The 17,130-nt window shown below is 39.1% G+C and overlaps 1 protein-coding gene and 1 long non-coding RNA gene across 10 annotated transcripts in view; one reads left to right on the top strand and one right to left on the bottom strand.

The window, feature by feature from the left end:
* The window catches only part of MATN2 (matrilin 2), a 69,023-nt gene that overhangs the window by 560 nt on the left and 51,333 nt on the right, over positions 1-17,130 (bottom strand). For 6 of the 9 annotated variants that reach the window (XM_065668671.1, XM_065668674.1, XM_065668672.1 and 3 more), the window contains exons 13-24: positions 16,944-17,066; positions 16,608-16,730; positions 14,096-14,218; positions 13,879-14,001; positions 13,651-13,773; positions 13,375-13,497; positions 13,061-13,183; positions 12,799-12,921; positions 12,513-12,635; positions 9,918-10,331; positions 7,384-7,536; positions 3,246-3,497 (exon numbers count right to left, since the gene is read on the bottom strand). In XM_065668671.1, the coding sequence (XP_065524743.1) occupies positions 3,436-3,497; positions 7,384-7,536; positions 9,918-10,331; positions 12,513-12,635; positions 12,799-12,921; positions 13,061-13,183; positions 13,375-13,497; positions 13,651-13,773; positions 13,879-14,001; positions 14,096-14,218; positions 16,608-16,730; positions 16,944-17,066 (1,736 nt within the window). In that variant the 3' untranslated portion in view covers positions 3,246-3,435. Of the gene's footprint in view, positions 1-2,181; positions 2,278-2,522; positions 2,625-3,172; positions 3,498-7,383; positions 7,537-9,917; positions 10,332-12,512; positions 12,636-12,798; positions 12,922-13,060; positions 13,184-13,374; positions 13,498-13,650; positions 13,774-13,878; positions 14,002-14,095; positions 14,219-16,607; positions 16,731-16,943; positions 17,067-17,130 lie in introns of those variants that run through there. The other 3 variants (XM_065668679.1, XM_065668677.1, XM_065668678.1) reach the window with 3 other exon arrangements.
* LOC136008852 (uncharacterized) lies at positions 8,836-12,517 on the top strand. Its single transcript, XR_010610257.1, has 2 exons — positions 8,836-9,644; positions 9,936-12,517. It is a non-coding gene; the product is annotated as an uncharacterized LOC136008852 (long non-coding RNA).

Raw genomic sequence — 17,130 nt, 5'->3', positions numbered from 1 at the left:
CTAGCATACCTTAACATGGAGTTCAGGCTGCAGCATATGAAAAAGGCAGGTATTTCAAAAAGCTGGCCATTTCCCTCTTATTTTAAAGGGAACCCTAAATACTTACCCTAGTCAGTGGTGTTTAAAAAGTATATAGTACATAGAAAACTATATGTAAGCTAACAGTAGATTTTTAAAACTGTATGGAGCTCCCTGGCTGCAGAAAGAATGCTGATGATCTTACATTCCAGCCCTAAGGAGGTGTAGTGTAGGGCCAGTGGTTTCCAGATAGATGTAGAGTAGGGCAAAAGCTCCACAGGATGTAGGGCTGGCCCAGTGGTATGCATGCTAGCATCATTTGAGCTGCTTTCTATGTAGGTGTTTAGAGAGGCAAAGTTCAAGCAGTAGAAACTGCATTCATCTGACTGATAGAAAAAGTTACATGTAGTTGGATACAAATCATTAACAGTTTGGAATGGTCCCCTTAAGTTTATATTCTGTAACAAGCTAGTTTTGTAGCCAGGTCTCCTCCTCCTCCCCTTCCAGATCCCTGGGAGGAGGACTAGCCAGTAGTCTTCTGCAGTTATCAACACCTAGTATGTTACTCAGTATCTAGGCTGCTCTTCAGATGAGGCAGAGAAATGAGGTTTGTAGTGGAAAGGCAACTGCATAGGTCTGTGTTCAAAGCAGTGGTTGTCCAGTACTGCAGAAGTGCTTGGAACTGTTCCTTCCTATAAATATGCCTATGTCTCTGGTTTGGCATCAGCAGTTTTTCTATCACCTTAAGTTCTTTTCAGACTCTAAAAATCTAAAAATGCCTGTTCAAATTGTGAAGCAAAAAAGCCCATGTAGCTAAGGGCTAAGCTCAGAGTTCCTCATAGCCCAACTGCAGGAGATGACAATACAGAGGCTAAGGCTTCTCCTTAAGGGAGAAAGAGTGGTGGTCTCCTTTCTTTTCATTCAGCATCTAGGTTGGAGCTGTGGATAATGACCTAGAGGTTTTTTTCTGAAGTCATTTGGAGACTATGGAGAAGACCCTTCAGGGAAGTATAAATGTTAATGAGCATTTGAAGCACCTAACAATAAACTTATGTGATGGTTTTCTTTCCCTTTATGAACCAATTCCACTTTAGCATGCAATAATTCACATTAGTCACATGATCAGAACATGAGTCCTTAAGCTGAAGGATTCACTTGTGAAGGTGAGACAGAGTAAGGCTGCCTGCTGCAGCTACACAAAACAGCTGGAAGTGAAGTCTGAACTGGTAGGCAATATTTAGCTTCTTGCCAGCTGTCACGACCACTGAGGGCTCTGTTGGTCTGACTCTGGACAGCCTGTTAACTCTGCAGGTTCATTAGTTCTTAAGCTATTGTCTAGGAATCACACAGTTACAAGCTGTAGTCATTGCTGTATTCTTCTGTGCAGAAAATAAATGCTTATTGGCCTTGCACATGGTTAGAAAACTTAATAGCAAATGAGATGTTGTCTTGCTATGTATTTGCAGAGGCAGAAGCTGCTTCCGTGAAGAAAATACAGGAATTTGCTGCATGATGTAAAATGTGACAGGAAGTTGTCTTGCCAGTCTGCTGCTGTTGTGTCCTGAGACATCTGGTGGGTGTTAGAGGTAGTGTAAAGGCTGCAGTACTGACAGCTCCCTTGAAAAGACAAACTTAGAGGAAGGGAAGCTGTTGATCTGCACTTAGTTAATTTTTATTTGCACATTTGTTTATGTGAAATTAATCAGATCTCAGTCCTCTGAATTTCTCTTTGAGTATTGTTTTAAATGACTCACTGCATCTGGTGGTTCACCAAGCAGTTCAGAAAAGAAACATCCCCTGTATTCTGACTCTTGTAGGCAGTAAATGCTGTTTCGATACCATCTGAAGAAATAACCCAAAGCAAAGAGTGTTAGCCTTGAATTTGACCAGTCATTTCATTTGCTGTCCCTGAAGGTGTTTACTGCAAGGGATTATTAAAGGTTAAGATCCTTACTAATATTTAGCTCCTTCTATGGAGGAGATGCACATTTCAAGTTTTGAAAGCCTTGCTTCTTGGAGATTAACATTATTCAGTACTTTAGCTTTTCATTACAGTAGATGGATTTGAACTATGGAGACAGCTTAGACTTAATGTGTTACAATTATAATTTCTTTTAACCTGCTCCCCTTGTCTTATATGTAAGAATTATTCTGAAAGGATATATTGCTTGGTGAGTTTTCTTACTTCATTGGTTGCATAGTTCTGGAATGTCACAAGGTTTTCACATTTGCACTGGTCTTTATCTTTTGAAGCTTTTGCTGAAAAACAGAAACAGTTGACCGTAGGCTAAATGCTGAATAAATCAAATGGGATGGGGGAGGAAATGACAAGGACTTGTAAATGCAGAGCAGATTTAATACAGCTTCCTGTTCTCAAAACATGTCAACATCCAAAGGAATGCTCTGGGGCAGATCTTGTAAATACTGGGAAATAGTACCCAACACTTGGGCCTACATATTTAAAGAGCAGTCTGGATTATACTAAACAAAGGTAACTTGATTACCTGTTCTCGTTGAGTGACTGTCTTCAAAAAGATACTTGTGGTGTATTGCAAGATCAGGACAGGCAATGACATCTGTGATGGCTATTGTGGTCGATTCAGGTCCTGCAGGACCACCCCCCCAAAAAAAAAAGTCTAAAAATCAAACCCACTTAATTACACAGTATTTTCCTTCTACTCAAATGCACCAACTTGTTAATTAGAGAGTAATCTCACTGATTGCAATGAGGCTCATTCATGGAGAGGACAAGGGATATAAAGAAGTGAAGGAACTGAGCTGTTAGGCTGTAATTACTGCGTACATGATTTAGGTTGTGAAAGTTCCTGTAAGAAACAGAAGTGATTTAAAAGCTGAACATGCTTTAAGATACCAAGCAGTGTGGTGAAATACAAGTTTCCCCATGAAATAATACATTTGGATGGTGTAAAAAGCATGCAGCCATGCATTTGTTACAGTGAATCTCCAGTATTTTGCAGAAAGCAGATTTGAGTTGCAGAAAGGAGGTTGCCCTGGAGGGGGGTAGGAAGGGAAATGGAATGAACAGTTCACAAGTTCACAGGTGAATTGTTAGGGTTCTGTACAGAAGGCAGTGTGAAGAGGGAACTTAGCAATGACTGGGGAGACAGCAGGATGCTGGGATAAAGCAGCCAACCTGAATGCTGTGGACCAGTCTTACGAAGCCTCCCAGATGATGGATCTTGCTGGTGAGCTGACTCGAATTTCAAGGCTGGTAGACAAGAAATTGTGGAAGGAAAGGAGATTACAAAAGGAGCAATGAAAATACATTCCCTAGAAATGTTGTTTCATACCAGTAACTTGCAGGTTTGTCTCTCATAACATATGGAGAATGCCTCATACCTCTGCAGTTCAGAAGAGGCCCAGTGTTCATGGAAACTCCAGGACTCACCCTTCAACTCAGGCTATCAGAAGAACTCTTCCAAACCGGAAGCACTTAAGGTTAATAGCAGTGAAGCAATCTGAAATGACAGCAACCTACTTTGTGTCCTTTAGTGAAAATTCTTGCATTGTCACCCATGAGTACAAGAATTAAAAACTGCTTGGAGAAAGAAGAAATTTCTTCTTCAATTTTCTCCTTTATAATGGGAAACATTGATCAGGGTGTTGGGAGTGCTTAGGTGAGAAGGATGGAGTAGAGTTTATTTGATACACTATAGTTATTATTAAAAAAGTTTCTAATTCATGAAGCACAGCCTTTAAAATGTAGGAATTTATTTCAGACTCTACATAGCAATCTCAGCTGAAAGGTGTGTGGAGAGAAATGGAAACCTATTTTATATGTAGGAGTAACCCCCTTGAGTCTGTCTGAGCACTACTCCCTTGTCAGAAGAGGGTAATGTAGAGGCAGCTTTGGTTCTTTCAGAATGAGTTCGTGCTTCAACTTTAGTTAAATGCGGAGTGCTTAATGGTTCAGGTGAGCTGATGAGCATACATTTAACAACTGCAAGTCTTGATCAAGCTATGCCAGGGGAGTGACTGGAGCATCTGTGACTCTTTCCTTGTGAGTATACCCAGAGCTGCTACACTAAAAGTGAATGTGAGTGGGTAAAAGGTGATGGTGCAAGCTCTCCCGGCCCGCCATGAAGATGCTCTAGGGAGGTGGAAGATGCTCCTAAGCCTCACAGGTTTGTTACAGCTATTGGGATCTCTGTTGGTCTAATGAATTTTGACAGATGCGCAACAATACACAGCTGTCCTAAGCTGCACTGGGAGGATGAGACCCCCTTGGGGTGGAGCTGAAATGACAGCGTGAGGAAGAGGGAATGAACAGAGATGAGTGGTTAAGAAAATCAGAGTACAGTCGGCAGAACTACAACGTATATATCAAAAAGTTTGCATGGCAACCAGCTGATGGAAGCAATACAGATTTTTGAGAAAGTTCTGGGCAGAGGGGTGTGGGATAAGATCACAGGGTAAGGAATGAGACAAACTGGGTGAGGAGGCCAGCAGAATAATCAGCTAGGAACAAGGATGGTGAGGCTTCCAGTGTAGGAGGGAAGAAACGGGTAAGGAGCCTCGAGTATGTGACCCTGGGTAATGACTTCCGCTAGAGCTCATTTAAGAGCTGTGGGTGGATGAGGAAGCTGTCTAGGAAGGACAGAAGAACAAACCTGAAAAGCTTGAGCTTTGGGTATTGGGCTGGTACAGACAATCAGGATTCATATGTAATGACAGGAAAGAAAACTGGTAGATACACAGGCAAGTATGGCAGAAGGTCTCCAGTTTGGGAATTGGGTATTTCAGAAACAACTCTTCAGGCTTGGAGCCCTAAGATGTCTGATCTCATCACTTCTGTAAAGTCAGACAAGTAGTGACAGAGCCTGCTAACCCTAACCAAGTCCCTTGGTGAAGTCAGGGCAGTGAACATAAATAGTCAAATTTGTTGGGCAACAACGCTAAAGTTGGGTGTTTGGTTTTGTAACAAAACCCGAGTATTATGTTTAAAAAAAGCCTGTGAGAAAGTGTCTTCAAAAAAGTGTGTCTTCAAAAGCAGTGGCTATTTGCAGCACTGATAACGATCTCAACTTGGAAGGAGAACAGAATGTTAACCAGCAGGCTGCTGAGTACTGTCATCTGAGCAGTGCTGGGGTCTTTTGACAAAAATAGTATGTGACCATGTAATTAAAGGCTTCCATAATGCACATGCTCAGAACAGGGGTGAAGAGGCAATCATGAGTGTATATTATGTATGACATTGCTGTAGCATTGTTAGTGCTTCCAGACAGATGAGAAATGAACATTAACCAAGGCAATGAATGGGAACCTTCCAGCTGAATTCCTCTTAATAAGAAGCAGAAGAGAAAACCACTTTCTTGTTTTTACTACAAGCCCTCAAGAATAATTAATAGTTATCAGCAGCCATTCTACAAGGCTGATGATTTCTTGCAGAAGAAAAAGCCGTACCCCAAAAAAGAGTTTGAGAGCTTCTGCTTTACTTGAAAACATGCAGCCCATCCACAGCTGGGACTGGGGATGAGAGGCTTTGTCATTGGAGGCCATGATGTTCAGAGGATCTCCCCTCACAGGCTGGAGCCTCAGAAGTCCTCAGCTAAGGGCCAAGGCTGTACTGAAAATTAAATTACTGCTGTTGCAAAGGAGGGAAAACAGTAAACCAGAACAGAGAGGAGAAAAGAACTTTCAACTTGTGTAACAGCCTTGGGAGGCAGAATTTCAGCTGGAGCGAGTTGTGAGCAGTGATAGCTAGTCCTGGAGTGTCCAGAAAAACAAGGCTGGGTCAGCCCTCAGTTCACAGGTGTGAGGGATTGCCTGGTGGTGAAAGATGAGGACGGAAGCAGAGGCACTAGCTCTGCCCAGTTCTTAGCGGTGTAGTCTAGAAACTGCCACAGAGGGGCAGGATTTACTTATTTTTCATGCGGCAAGTAATGTAGTTGGAAAAAAGCCTGGCTGCTGAACACCACTGTGGGAACCTGAAGGGTGCATTTCCATCACCGAGCTCTGGGGGTTGCTAATGAGGGAGAATTATTGTCTGGCAACCAGTATAGCTTTGGTGTCTCCCCAAGCCTTAAGATGACAAGCTGTCATCAGCAGATTACCTGCCTAATAAGAAAGTTAATTGAACAGGCTTGGGTTCATGTTGCCACAGTATTTCGTATTTCAGCAAGATGGAACTAGGACTTCTTAGGATTGAAACAGAAGGAATACACAAGCTAAGAAACATTCTTGGATTCTTTTTTTTTTCCCAGAATTTTCCTTGACATCTGTATGAAGGAGAAGTGCACTGCTGCTTGCCAGCCAGTTTTACACAGCAGCATTAAAGAAGAAAATAAAACCTGTTTTCATTTAATTCCAAGAAAAACAACCAAATATAAGCTAGTGCAAATGAAATCATCTTGCACAATTCTGATGCTAGGACTACTATTATTCACAGTGACACTTCTGAATTCTGCTTCAGGTACCAATTTGAATGTACAAGTAATACCAAGTCCTGGGAATGTGTGAGTGGGAGAGACATGCTGTCCTCTCTCTGGCTGAACAGCTTTCATCCCAGCTCGCATTTCCCCTTCCCCTTGCAAAACTTCAGCTGCGTATGTTTATATAGAGGCTGTTTGTGCCAGAGTGAGGAAGGGTGCTTTCTGGAACAAACCTTCCATGTTTATAGAATCATAGAATAGTTAGGGTTGGAAAGGACCTCAAGATCATCTAGTTCCAACACCACCACCACCCCCCACCCCCCCCCCCCCCCCCATGGGCAGGGACACCTCACACTAAATCATCTCACCCAAGGCTTCGTCCAACCTGGCCTTGAACACTGCTAGGGATGGAGCACTCACAACCTCCCTGGGCAGGAGCAAAACTTGAAGCTTATGCAGCACAGATCCACTTTGTGGCTGCGAATGCATGTTCAATGAGCTATTTTTAGTCTTATATAAATATGCACAACAGCTCCTGATTGTTTTGCTGTGGTTTAGGTTTTTGCCACTGGACTTAATTTTTTCATTCTCATTAAGACATTACAAATTCCTGATAATTCTCCCACATTCCTAATGGAGTAGATAATGTTTCTTTGGCAGGGTGGAGTTCAGTGAATGGCTGACTTAACTATAGAAAAAGAAAGGGGAAGGAGAAGTTGATTTTTCTGGGTGCAGAAGTGTGCATTTTATACAACCTTTATGGAAATAAAGACAATTATTATATACCTTTACTTGGTGATAGATTATTCCTCACATATTAAAGGGCAGAAAAGTTACCATAAGTGACTGAGTCCTTGCAATGCTGACACCAATGACTTATGACCTGTACTATGATACTCGTTGTCCTTTCAGGCCTATAAGCTCTATAAGCATTCCTTCCTCTTCTATCTCAACGAAAGTGGAATACTGTTACCTTCACAGATTTGGGCTCTTAACTCTTCACTGATGTCCTCCATAGCTGTGAAATCCTCAGCATAGAAGAGATGTTTGTATGGTGGCTCAGAAGCAATTTCCAGCAGTTCTTCCTCAATTGCTTGTCCTATTCCAACAGCATAGATAATTATACCTAGATTCAAAAGAAATGGCACAAAATTGTTACATCAGCAGTTCTAAACCCTTCTTTCTCCATGAAAGGAAAGGAAAATACAAGCATTAGTTTTAGAGAAAAAGGGAGAGTGTAGGTGAATATGCTGTGTAACTTACTTCAGCATTAGTTTTGAACATGTTTAATAAGCTTTAGTTATTGAGATGTATAGAAACTCAGTGCTCTGCTAGAACTTAACAGTTTTTAAGTAAAAGACATGACTGTTGCCTGGCCACTACTGATAGTAAATGAACTCAGGAGGAGTACCACAAAATATCCAAAAGATGGAAGAAGTTCTTTACTGTAAGGGTGATGAGGCACTGGAATGGGTTGCCCAAGGAAGGTGTGAATGTTCCATCCCTGGCAGTGTTCAAGGCCACGCTGGATGGAGTCTTGGGTGACATGGTTTATTGCAAGGTGTCCCTGTCCATGGCAGAGGGGCTGGAACTTGATGAGCTTAAGGTCCCTTCCAACCCTAACTATTCTATGATTCTAATCGCACAAATCACTCTCAAATTGCACTGCAAGTTCTTGGTTTGTGTCTGTGTAGGGTGTGTGCAATAAAGCTAATTACTGAATTGATGGGAAAACCTGTTCTATATTAGCAAATGGGGCAGAATCCTGAAAGATTGCAGTATATTTTTATTTTAGAAAAATGCAAATACTTAGTGTTTCACTGAAATCCCCAGAACACATTGAAACAAGATTCTTGCACTCTAAAGGACACTAGGGGGCTGGGAGGCAATTGAAAGGCACCCAGACCTACAAGGGGAAGAACAGGGGAAAAGAAATGGTTTGGGGAGTTAGGAGAGAAAAAGCCTTACAACGGGGGTGCTTGGGACAAGCAGAGGTGCTAGGGAGAAAGAAAATGAGGATTTGTAGTTTTCTTCATTTTGAAAGCGGGGAAGGAGGGGAGTGGTTTACAGCCTTCTCGCTGGACAGATTTTAAACAAACAATGAATACAAAACATGGTGATCTTTAATAACACTTTTTTCAGCAGTTATTTTTTTATTCTCATGAACACGTGATCTGATACAACATTTTTGTATCAGTTCTGGCTTAGAAAGTGTCCCCAGCTAGCAGTGATTTTGCTATTTGTAATACAACTGTTAGCTCCAGAGTATTTCAAGCTCTTTTATATATTGAAGAGCAGAAGCTGCCTTTTCACCTGGTTGGTGATGAGATTTGATATTTCTGTTATCACAGGGTAGTAACAGCTACACACTCACTGAATTGCAACTTTAGCCTTTTTGCTGAAGAACCACGAAGAACCATGGTAACATCATAAAATATGTATTTCCCAACTGTTTAACATTTAACGTAAGCGTCTTACTTTTTGTCATTAATCTGCCTACCCTTGCACTTCAGCCAGGAAAGTAAAACGTTTGCCAGAAGCTGATTCAATTTAATGAATGGGCCAGTCATGCTGAGGTTTGTTGCTTTTTAAAGTCTTGGAGATATCAGTGATAAAGCATTCAAGGCCAATTGCATATTCAGCATTACTACATTACATACACTGCAGTTACACAGGGGATACATTTGGCTTGTAGCATTACAAATATGAGTGTAAGCAGTCTGGAGCTGATGTTTCATTCATGGCTTGCATAAGCAAGGTTGGCCTGTATTTCTTTTTTTCAGTCCTGTAAATCCTCAACGTACTTTCTCAGCTCTCACAAGTTAGTGTAGAAATCCTTGGGTTTGGTTTTAATATTTTAAAAACCACTTTGTATTTCACTGTAATGACACCATTGTTAGTATGTGCTCCTCTCATATCCTTCAACATTTTTCCCTTTTCTCTTTACGGAGAGGTATCAGTCCTGACCAATGCTTTACTAATCATGTATCAAGTTATGATTGATATATCAAGTCAATAAAACAAGAACAGAAAAAAAGATGTGCAGCATCTTCTAAAGTTTGGGATTCTCTGTGTGCTGTGGGCCATCAGCCCTTGTTTTTAAAGAAGTTTCTCGTAAAATAGAAAATGTTTTGCAAAGAAAAAAGGGATTTTTTTTTTTCTTGAAAAGGTTTGAAAATTTTGAGTCGACTCCACCATATATGGATATGTTTGGAACACTGCATGGCATGCCAGGTGGGTGGTAGCACCAACTGTGGATGGCATGGAACTTCAGTGGTGAGACACTCATCATGGGTCCCACACTAAGGATGACATACGTGCCTTGTAGCAAAGGCTCTTGTGAACACTAAAGATCCAATGTTCTGCTACAGTGGTCACCGTATTAGCCAGCCTGCTATGGCAAGCACTCTCTGTATTAGCACATGCTGGAGCACATCCATAATATTACTACATCTTATTTCTAACATTGTTTGTCTTTTAGAATGAATCAAAACCATCTGCCCTTACCATTTCGTTTTGCTCTAGCAGCCCACTCGGAGACTTCATCTTGGGCTCGTCCATCTGTAAACACAATGGAGATCCGAGGGACATGTGCTGAAAATGGTCTCGCTCCTTCCGTTTCTGTGAAGCTTCTCTCAAACATGTGCTTCAGAGCCAGTCCTGTCATGGAACCTCGCCCCATATATTTCATTTGTGACACAGCTTTCTTCATGTCTTTGGCTGAGCTGAACTGCCTTAATGTAAACTCTGTGCGAACTTCACTGGAATACTGAAGCAAACCAACTCGAGCAGCTTTGGGTGAAATCTCAAGTGTATCCAGGACTCCCAAGACAAATTGTTTTACAATTTCAAAATTGTCCTCTCCGAGACTTTTTGATCCATCAATCACAAACATCAGGTCCAATGGGCCTTCAGTGCATCCTGTGAAATAAGCAGCAGAGTGTTCAGATGATGAGAGATCTCCACAAAGCTGAAAAAGGGATCCAGATACACATAAACTCAGAGATCATCTAGAATGTCTTATTCCTGGCTCATCCATCTTTGCCAGTGTGTCTAAAGATGTTGTGTATAGTCTTTATTGAAAACTAAGAGCGCACCCATGACCAACAGTTTAACAAAAATACCATGACAATGAATACTTACTGAGACATACTGCTTTGCAGAATACTACAACTAGGTAGAGCAATAATCAGCAAATTAAGAATGACTTAAATGGAGAGAACTGTATAACTGAAGTACATAGCTAGGATATAGAGATGGAGTTGCCATCATTTTCTTCCAGATAAAGGCCTGGAATTACGTATACTGTAAAGTACTGTATACAGTACAGTGTGTATATATATACTATATATACTGTATACTGTAAACTGTGCTAGCTTTACATTTGTGTAGATGACCAGCACTGAAAGACACAGAAGAGAATTACTGAGCTGCATTTGTGTTGCAGAAGTAGCACAAAGGTAAAGATGGCACAAGCAAATGACGCAGTGAAGCCACACTTGTATATAAAGGTGAAAATCTAGGCATCATATTTAGAATAGCAGGCAACAGTGAGGCAAAAGCCAAAGAGCTTGGTGAAGACTGAGCAAGAAGAGAAGGGTTAGGCAGCTGCCCTAGAGCTTAGGATGAGGTTCAAGTCTGGGGACAAAAGGCAGACAATGCACATGTTTTTATAGCACAAAGTTAAATCTCTAGTGTCAGAAAAACAACTAAAAAACTAGGTGAGAGTAAATTCTAGAAATGTGCCTAGCTGCCAAACATGGATCAGAATTGTTTATATAAGCTTTTTGCTTATAACTCTCTAACAATCTTGTTACTAGAAGGCTTATGTGTTGCCACAATGAAGCTTTTCTCGTCTACCCATTAAAGCTGGGAGGTTGTCAAGAGACTGACAAAACTGGAGTTCCCATACTTTTTAGCAAGTGCACACACACAAAAATCAAAGCAGTTTGTAGGCACTGTGCATCTGTGACAAAGTTAGGGAATTTAGGGAATGGAAAATGTCTTTAAAGCTGCAGACTCATTCTGTCAGGTGTTCTTCATTTTGGAAAGTGATTGCCTCCAGCAGGCATAGACTAGTAGGCTTGTGCTACAGAGATGCTGAGCTCCTGTTTTGATCAATGTAACTTCCAGGGAGAATTTGCCGTACTAAGGAATGCAACATTTGCATCTTAGTCTGGACCAAAGAAACTTTGACCTCCACTCATCTCTGATGTTTGTATAGTAAGAATACTGTAAGCACTGTACAAGAGAGAATTGTGCAGTAAAAATTACTTTGACTGCAGAAATTACTGATGACGTCTGTTAGTAAGTCAGTGTAGGAATAAGGAATTTTCAGCTTTAAAGCTTGTCCTTTTCATCTTGGACAATGGCTCTCTTTTAAAACTGTTGTCCAAGAATTCCTTTCTGCAGTCATCTAAGGAAAAGATATGTCACGCTTAGTAAAGTGATAGAAATGCAACGAATATGAGTATCAGAGCCACCTCAGTATCATTGCAGAAGTCAAGATAGGGCAGCAGTTCGTGGTGAATGGTTTTACTTATGACTGAGATCAGCCATGAACACGTTACCATTCTTTTGGTAATAAGTGTCCCCAGCTAAGGCATCCATTTTTGAGTATAAATGTTTTTATTGTGTTCCAGTAGAAGAATTTTTCTCCAAGTATTAAGAGGCAATGAGATAAATCTATGTCACACTCTAAGCATGTCATCTTGGAAAGTAAGTAAATAGAAGTAATAATTTATTATAGATATTTTATTGTAGATAATCTAAGAAGGAGTATATAAAGGTAAAAGCAACACAGTGTATGAATCTGATTAAAGTGCACATTCCTTGATAACAAGATTTCACTTTGGCTTTTTTTCTTCATGTTTGAAAATTGTTATTATCATACTTGATGTTATACCAAAACAACTGTTCCAATTTGATAGTTTTTGGATTATGAGAGATTCATGTTAATTATTCAAGACATTTTCCATCACACTGGCATATGTTTTGGGCTTTGAAATATAGTAGCATGTCTGAAGTAAGGCATTTTTTGAAGTGAGGTTGAGTAGTTTGGAAATCAAAGAAACAAATGCTTTCTAAATAAAATGTACTTACTTCTACATGTTTTCTGATCCTCTTTTAATACATATCCCTCCTGGCATTTGCAGATGTATGAATCATCATTATTAACACAAATATGTTCACAACCATGGGCAAGTGATTTGCAGACATCTTTATCTGTAAATTGAAATATTTATATGTGTTGTATTTAACATATTTACAAATTCAAAGACTCCAAACATGATACTGGAATAATGTACGACAAAGGAGTATAGCATCTTTGTTTGTTTATGTAGTGATGCCAGAGAAGGGTGGCTGACAAACATATTGAGTTACTTACTTCGACATGTTTTCCCATCTTGTCGCAGGACAAAACCCTCATGGCACTGACAGCTGTATGAATTGTTATTATTAACACACACATGTTCACAGCCATGGTCAATGGATTTACACAGGTCTTTATCTGAGAATTGTTAAGAGAATTTCCTTATTAGACCATTTCTCAAATGCAAAACTGGCATGAACAAACTTTGAGTGCAAGTAAGTCTGTTATTTCTTTTATGACTGAAAAACATATTTCCATAAAGGTTTCAGCTACTCACTCCTGCATGTTTTCCTGTCTTGCCTCAATATAAATCCCTTGTGACACTGACACGTGTATGAACTGCCAGTTGGAACACAGACATGTTCACAACCATGGTTGACTGCTTTGCACATATTTTTACCTTGGAATAATGAAAATAATATTTAGCACTGTTGTCTATGTCAATAACTTTCACAAAATGTAAAAATTATTGCAATAATCTTCTATGAAGGAGCTCCCTTCCAAGAAGTTGATTCTATGTTAATGACATAAATTGCACAGTGTGTTTCATTAGCAGATTAGGAAGTATAAAACAAAGATTAAACAACTTACTCCTACAAGTTTTCCCATCTTCTCTCAGTATGAAGTCCTCATGGCACTTGCAGATATAGGAATCATTAGTATTAACACAAATATGTTCACAGCCATGGTCAACTGAGTTGCAGACATCTTGATCTGAGGAAAGTGAATGGAGTTTGTGAGGTGAGGCTTGTTAGAGAATCTGCTCAAACAGTTGGAATTCACCAACATACACATGTGCAAACACCGACAGCCACAAGACTTAAAAGCCTCAAATAAAAATACACTTTTATGGCTCAGGCTACTCACATCTACATGTCTTTCCATCTTCCCTCAGTATGAATTTTTCATGACATTTGCAGATGTAGGAATCTTCATTATTCACACAAAGTTGTTCACAGCCATGGCTGACTGAATTGCAAACATCCTTGTCTGCAAATGGAAGAGTTGGTAGTCAGCATGCATCAGCAGAGGCTTCAATTCTATGTGTTCATCAAATTAATCAAATTCATCAAATTAAGTTCTCATGCTACTTACCTCTGCAGGTTTTCCCATCTCCTCTCAGTAGGAATCCATCATGGCATTTGCAGATATATGACTCATCAGTATTAACACAAAGATGTTCACAGCCATGGTTGACTGATCTGCAAACATCTTTATCTGAAAACAGATGACAGCTCTTGCTGGTTAATACATTTCTACACAGACATGAGCTGCAGATACAAAGTATACTGATAAATATCAGACTACTTACTTTTGCATGTTTTTCCATCTTCTCTTAGCAGGAATCCCTCCTGACACTTACAAACAAATGATTCACCAGCATTAACACAAATATGTTCACAGCCATGGTTGACTGATTTGCAAATATCCTTGCCTGGGAATAATTAGATAATATTTAATGTGGTTTGCTAGTTAAACTTTTTTTATAAACACAAGACTGTGGGGGTAATCCCATGAGAAAAGAAAGATGGAAGTTTACAAACTGAAAGCAAATCTCAAGCTAGCCAAATGATAGACAGCTTAGCTTACAAAGAGCATGAGTTCTTCACCATCTGAGCAGAAAGAATTGCATGGTTTGGATGGCCTCCCACTGTCAATAAGTCATTTTAGGATTAATCTGACTACACTAAGGAGGAAGAATTTACATTAAGAGCAGTGACAGTGAAAGGAAGGTATAATTTAGTGTAGTCATTCAGCACAAATTCTTGCTTGTAAAAATAAAATTAAGCAAAACAGCACAGACACAAAGCAAAATAATTCTTTAAAATCCTTACATCAGTGCCAAGAGTCTGCATAAACAAACCCCAGAAGAACAGGAACTACTCATTTAAGAGGCTAAATAGCCCAACTGGTGTTCCTGAAAATTGATGGGAGGATTTGTCTGACTGCAGTGCTAAAACCAGTTGGTTAAAACCTCTTCAAGGACAGATAGGGAGAAAGTAGGGAAGAAAACAGAGGCATCTAGCAGCATTCATTATTTCTTTTTCACTGCAACACTAAAGAAAATACTCTCAATTGCTAATGGAGAGCTACCTTTACATAGAAGGTAGAATAGTACTGACAGCCAAGTTCACACAGAACCTTCTGCAAAATACTTACTGTGTAGGGAAGAAAAATTTGTGGTTTTACAAGAACTTCAATCTGAGCAAATTTACCTGGAGGTCTCATGATGCCGGTACAAAAATTCCAAAGACCACTAAAGAGGAAAATCTTCTAACTCAACAAGCATTACATTTAAGACATGGCAATCTAAACTGGATCCCATTAGAGCACATAAAAAAGAAATTATTATGTAAGTAAAAATTAGCATCTGCCTATACACAGCTGTGTGCAATTCAGACCCACTTGTTGTTTATAAACAGTATCAAATACAAACCAGCATTAGACATGGCTATACTTCAAAAGGATGAATTTTACATAACTGAAGGCAAATATGAGCCTGAGTATTTTGGCATGTGGAGAATAATAATAACTAAATAAATAAAAGAAGTGAATGATTGCACTATTTAAGGCTATTTTACTAGATACCCTTCAAAAATTTAATCCTATAATCTAAAAAGAATGTCAAAGTAGTTAGAAAAGCAACCTCATTTAGAAATTAAAACTGAAATCAGCTGTAAGATTTGAATAATGATTGAAAGAAAGGCACGCTCAAAGCATTTACTGAACATGACAATATCAGGGATTTGAAAACACTGAAATAATAAGATAGAGGTCAAGGGTGTGCATGGCCAACTAAATAAAGATAGTATGAGTAAGATATTTAAAGATAATTAGGAATAAAAAGCATTTTAATAATGTTTCGTTATTTGACAGAAATGGTAGAATTGCCATTCTTTACAGATCCTAAAAATATATAGTGCATTCAGTTCTGAATGTATATTTTGTAAGCCACTGATGATGCTGTTGGAGTGAAGGGTTTCATTAGCTGAGAAGTAGGTCACACGGCACCTACTGAACATGCACATTTTTAAACCAGATAACTTGCAGTGAAGAGTTGTAAAAGAGCTGGCTGAAAAACACCTTGGATGCTTAGTGTTATTTTCCAGTAGCTCCTAGAACTCCAAGGAAGCATATTTTAGTCCTTCACAGACCTACTGCTACCTTCAGCAGTAAAAGAGGATAGATTAAAAAAAAATGATAAAAAAAGATTAACTAAAAAAGGATAAAAAAAGATAGATTAAAAAAACCCAGAAAAGATAAAAAAAGATAGGTAGATTCAAATAACAATTAGATGGGTTGTAATTCCTCTACCTTGAATGCTGCTGTGTTTCCTTCTAGAAAACTAACACTCTGGTGTCCCTTCAAGGATGCTGATAAATAGCAGACGTTTTAGGGGAGCCAGAAGAGTTTATAAAAAGATTAGAAAACATATAAAGAGCCTGAAGGAGTTTCAGCTGCTTATTCTTTACAAAAGAATACGCTAAAAGGTTAAGGAACAGGTTAAGTCATGATCTGCAGAAGCATACACAGAGCAACACAGCGGCAATTACAACTTCAACCTATCAAAGTAAAATACAGCAACATCCTAAGCTCAAGATTGAAACTCAATATACTCAATCTAGAAATACATTTTAAAAGCTACATTCAAACATTAAAATTAGATAATTTTCTGAAATATGTCTTTAGTTCAAACAGTAATTAATTCACGGAAGTCTTACGATCTACAGAAAACAATATTCCATTCTGACTATTATGAATCAGTGAATAATGTCCTAATAACAGGAAAACAAAATTTCTTTTTTTATTCATAAGATGCTTACTTCGGCACGTTTTCCCATCTTGCCTCAGTACAAATCCATCATGGCACTGGCAAGTGTATGAATCCTCATTATTCACACAAAGGTGTTCACAGCCATGACTGACTGATTTGCAGATGTCCTTATCTAGGAATAATTTAGATTTTATTTATTACAGTTTGATGAATGAGAAAATTTCCAATACTTGAAAGATTAAAAGTAATGAGCTCCTAGTAAATAAAGAAATTACCCTCCTCTTTTGTCAGGCAAAATCCCCTGTAAGAAGATCTACCTCTAACACAATATGTTTCTTGAGTAGACTTCTGAGTGCAAAAAATAGAGTATCATAAAATATCTTACATCTACATGTTTTCTTATCTTCTCTCAGTATAAAACCTTCATAGCACTGGCAAATGTATGAACTATCAGTATTCACGCAAACATGCTCGCAGCCATGGTCAACAGAATTGCAAACATCTCTATCTGGAAAAAAATAACAAGGTTGCCAGCATTTAAAACATGTCTATGAATACAAAGATTAAAAAGG

The sequence above is a fragment of the Lathamus discolor genome, chromosome 2 (assembly GCF_037157495.1).
Source record: "Lathamus discolor isolate bLatDis1 chromosome 2, bLatDis1.hap1, whole genome shotgun sequence".
Taxonomy (NCBI): domain Eukaryota; kingdom Metazoa; phylum Chordata; class Aves; order Psittaciformes; family Psittacidae; genus Lathamus; species Lathamus discolor.
This window is presented reverse-complemented; position numbering and strand designations above follow the sequence as displayed.